The sequence below is a fragment of the Pteropus vampyrus genome, unplaced genomic scaffold, assembly GCF_000151845.1.
Source record: "Pteropus vampyrus isolate Shadow unplaced genomic scaffold, Pvam_2.0 Scaffold751, whole genome shotgun sequence".
In the NCBI taxonomy this organism is placed as follows: domain Eukaryota; kingdom Metazoa; phylum Chordata; class Mammalia; order Chiroptera; family Pteropodidae; genus Pteropus; species Pteropus vampyrus.
In genome coordinates, this window is record NW_011889532.1 from 30,970 (window position 1) to 33,877 (window position 2,908).

At 57.8% G+C, this 2,908-nt stretch overlaps 1 protein-coding gene across 1 annotated transcript in view; it reads right to left on the reverse strand.

Annotated features, from left to right (window-relative positions):
• LOC105309502 (DNA dC->dU-editing enzyme APOBEC-3A-like) overlaps positions 1-1,003 on the reverse strand; it is a 6,878-nt gene extending 5,875 nt beyond the window's left edge. Inside the window, exons 1-2 of the mRNA XM_011385702.2 lie at positions 975-1,003; positions 300-443 (exon numbers count right to left, since the gene is read on the reverse strand). Coding sequence (XP_011384004.1) covers positions 300-443; positions 975-1,003 — 173 coding nt within the window. The remainder of the gene's footprint in view (positions 1-299; positions 444-974) is intronic.
• Positions 1,004-2,908: the final 1,905 nt, after the last annotated feature.

Sequence of the window (2,908 nt, forward strand, 5' to 3'; positions counted from 1 at the left end):
GAACAGGGAGCCATGCCATTGCGTGACCAGCACCCCGGCCAAGATTTCCCTGGAGTGACCGGACAGACAGACAGGGAGATTTCGGGCTCTCTGGATATTCCCTGTGACCATGTGGCTGGTTTACGATGTGTGGCTCAAAGCCACCCATCACAGCAGAAGCTGTCCCCACCTGACTGTAGACAGAGCCACAGCAGCTGCGGAGACCAATAGCGACGGGTTTGTGGACACCCCGTGTGCACAGACAGCCTTCTCCCTGAACATCCCAGGATCGAGACATCCTGACTGCTCTGGTCAGTCACCTTGTTCTGCAGGAAGCCCTTGTATCATCCAGTGGGATCCATAAGTCGTCCTGCATACGCTCTGTCTCATAGCACAGGTAGGTCTTGTGCCGGTAAATCAGATTATTGAAGTTATCAAGAAAGGTCTGTTCATCCATCAGGCCTCTGTGGACACAGGAGTGGGGAATCCAGAGACATGGAGCACGTCCTTGTGCTCCTCTCCTCCACCCCAAACCTCTTCCCCATCACCCTGAGCTCCCCATGCACCACACATCCCAGCCAGACCCATAGAGGATGGGCGTCCACTCGCTTTGCTAGAGCCACCTCCCCTCCTCTCTGACCCCACCCGAGGCTCCTGGAGAAGCCAGCATGATCCTTTCATCAGGGTTGGCCTCCAGGAGGACTGCACAGTGTCAGAGCCTCCGTCGAGGCTCCGCCTGGAGTAGGCTGGTCACCGCTCCTGGCATCGCCATTTCACATTTGTCCCGCTGGCCCAGATCCCTGCTTGGTTTGAACACTTGTCACCCTTTCCTCTTGGGACAAGCAGAGTGCCCATCAGCTGACAGGTCCTAGATGGACACAGAAGGTCCATCAGGAGGGAGGTGCAAGCAGAATAGCCCCTGGGGTACGGTGAGTCCCCATCAGGGAACCTGGAGGAAGGTTCAGGAGTGGGGTGTTGTACGGGCCGGGTGATACCTGGCTTCAGGTGCTGAGCCGGCCGCCATGTCTCAATCTCTTCGCCGTCCTCTGCTTCTCCTCCTGGTCACAGCCTATGTCCTCCTCCTGCGACACTCTGCAGGACTCAGGCTCCTTATATGCCATGGAGCACCTGGAAGTAGGTGAGTTGGCACGCTGGACCCCACCCCTTCATGACCTCAGGCCACCGATGCCACTCATATGGGAGTAACACAAACAGGAACTTCTCTGTGAAAATGTGTCATTCTGATGCCGGGGATAAGTTATGTTTTGATTTCTCTCTTCTGACAAAAGCCCTACCTGGATGCCACGAGGACTGACCATGAGCAAATGAAGCCTCAGAGGCTAAGGTCAGTCTGGGCAGCATGGCACAGCAAGACAGGAGGCGAGAGGGCAGCTGAGAGGCCCTGTTCATGCTGAGGAGGCCCGGGAGTGAGACACAGAGCCCCTGTCCAGGCTCCCTGGGGCCTGCTGCATGAGGGACAATGGGATGTGAGCCATGAGGGACATTCTGCTCTGAGAGGCAGCAGACGACCTTCATCCCAGTCCAGGAAGGGCCGGGAGGGGACCAAATTGTGCCCAGGTCTCCTTAGCAACGCATAACGTAAGTGTAAGAACCTGGACATGAAGCGTTTTTACACACATTACACAGGGGAGAGAACGGGCTCTGAGAGGGAACAGGGCTTGGCGGGGATGCCCAGGGAGCAGAGGGGAGCAAGGCTGCCCACCGCCCAGAAAGGGAGGCCACCCGTGCTCCTTCTCTCCACCACCAGGCCGTGAGGAATGTGGGGACCGTCGAATTCCAGGCTCAGCGGTGAGCCTGACCCCCAGCTGGCAGTGCTTTCCCCGAGGGCTGCCCCTCTGTCCCATCAACTACCCATCCTGGTTCCTGTGAGACCTCCCTGTGCTGGCCCAGCACGACCACCCAGGGGATGCGCCCAATGTGGGGAGAGCCGGGCCAGACCCCCTATCCCACCCTGGTTGCCGCGCGGAAAACCAGGCCGCTCGCCCTCCCGGGCTGGCCCGTCACAGCCTTAGAGTACACCCTCAGCGCAGCATCCCGTCTTCTCCACGGCCCCCTCCACCGCACCCATGGGGGCCTCCCCTGGCTCTGCACTGCGCCCCTCCCGTGCCCTCTGTCCTCTCGACCTTGGTCCCCTGGACCAGAGAGCAGCCCCTGGCGGGAGGCCTGAGTGCTTTTCGAGTGAGAACTCAACCGGCACGTGTCGCGTGTGTCCCACTGGTGGCCATGCTTCCCAGGTCTCAGGCTCCACACCAACACGCCCGCCACCCCCAGGAGTGGCCAGTCCCCCTGAGCTGAGACGGCTTGTCTACAAGGACCAGGTCGAAGACACCAGGCCTGGGGGCCCTGAGAATTTCCCCAACACTGTCCCCAGGACTTGCCTTCCGGGGAGGGAGGATGGCATCGTGATCCAGGCCACGCTCTGCTCCCGTACCCCCAAAGTCTCCTCCAGTCACTCAACACACAGAGTGCTCCTCGGTCCTCCTCCCACCTCTCCCCACATCTTTCAGAGGAAGGGTCTGCTGTGCATGAGACCTGTGCTGGAGGCAGCTTGCATCGTATTTAATTCAATAGTTTAAAAATTAAAATTAATGCGAATTCCACGATGAACGAAATATCAGCAACGGAAATGAGGACCGATCAGTTACAGAGCCATGAGGAGCCATTATTTGCTGATGTCAATTAGAAAGTCACCTCTGCTAATCGGGCCCTTGGTAAAATGCTGATATTGTTTATCGTGAGGCTGGTCTCACATGTGACCATGTCAATCCTGCCTTGAAATATCATGCATTTTGATGCTGAGCTGTGTTTCCCCATCTATTTTGTGCTGGAGGCCTGTGCCACACCTGCCTCACCCGGGTCCCATCGTCCACCTGGTCACAGTCAATGACAGAACACTTTTCTCCCTCTT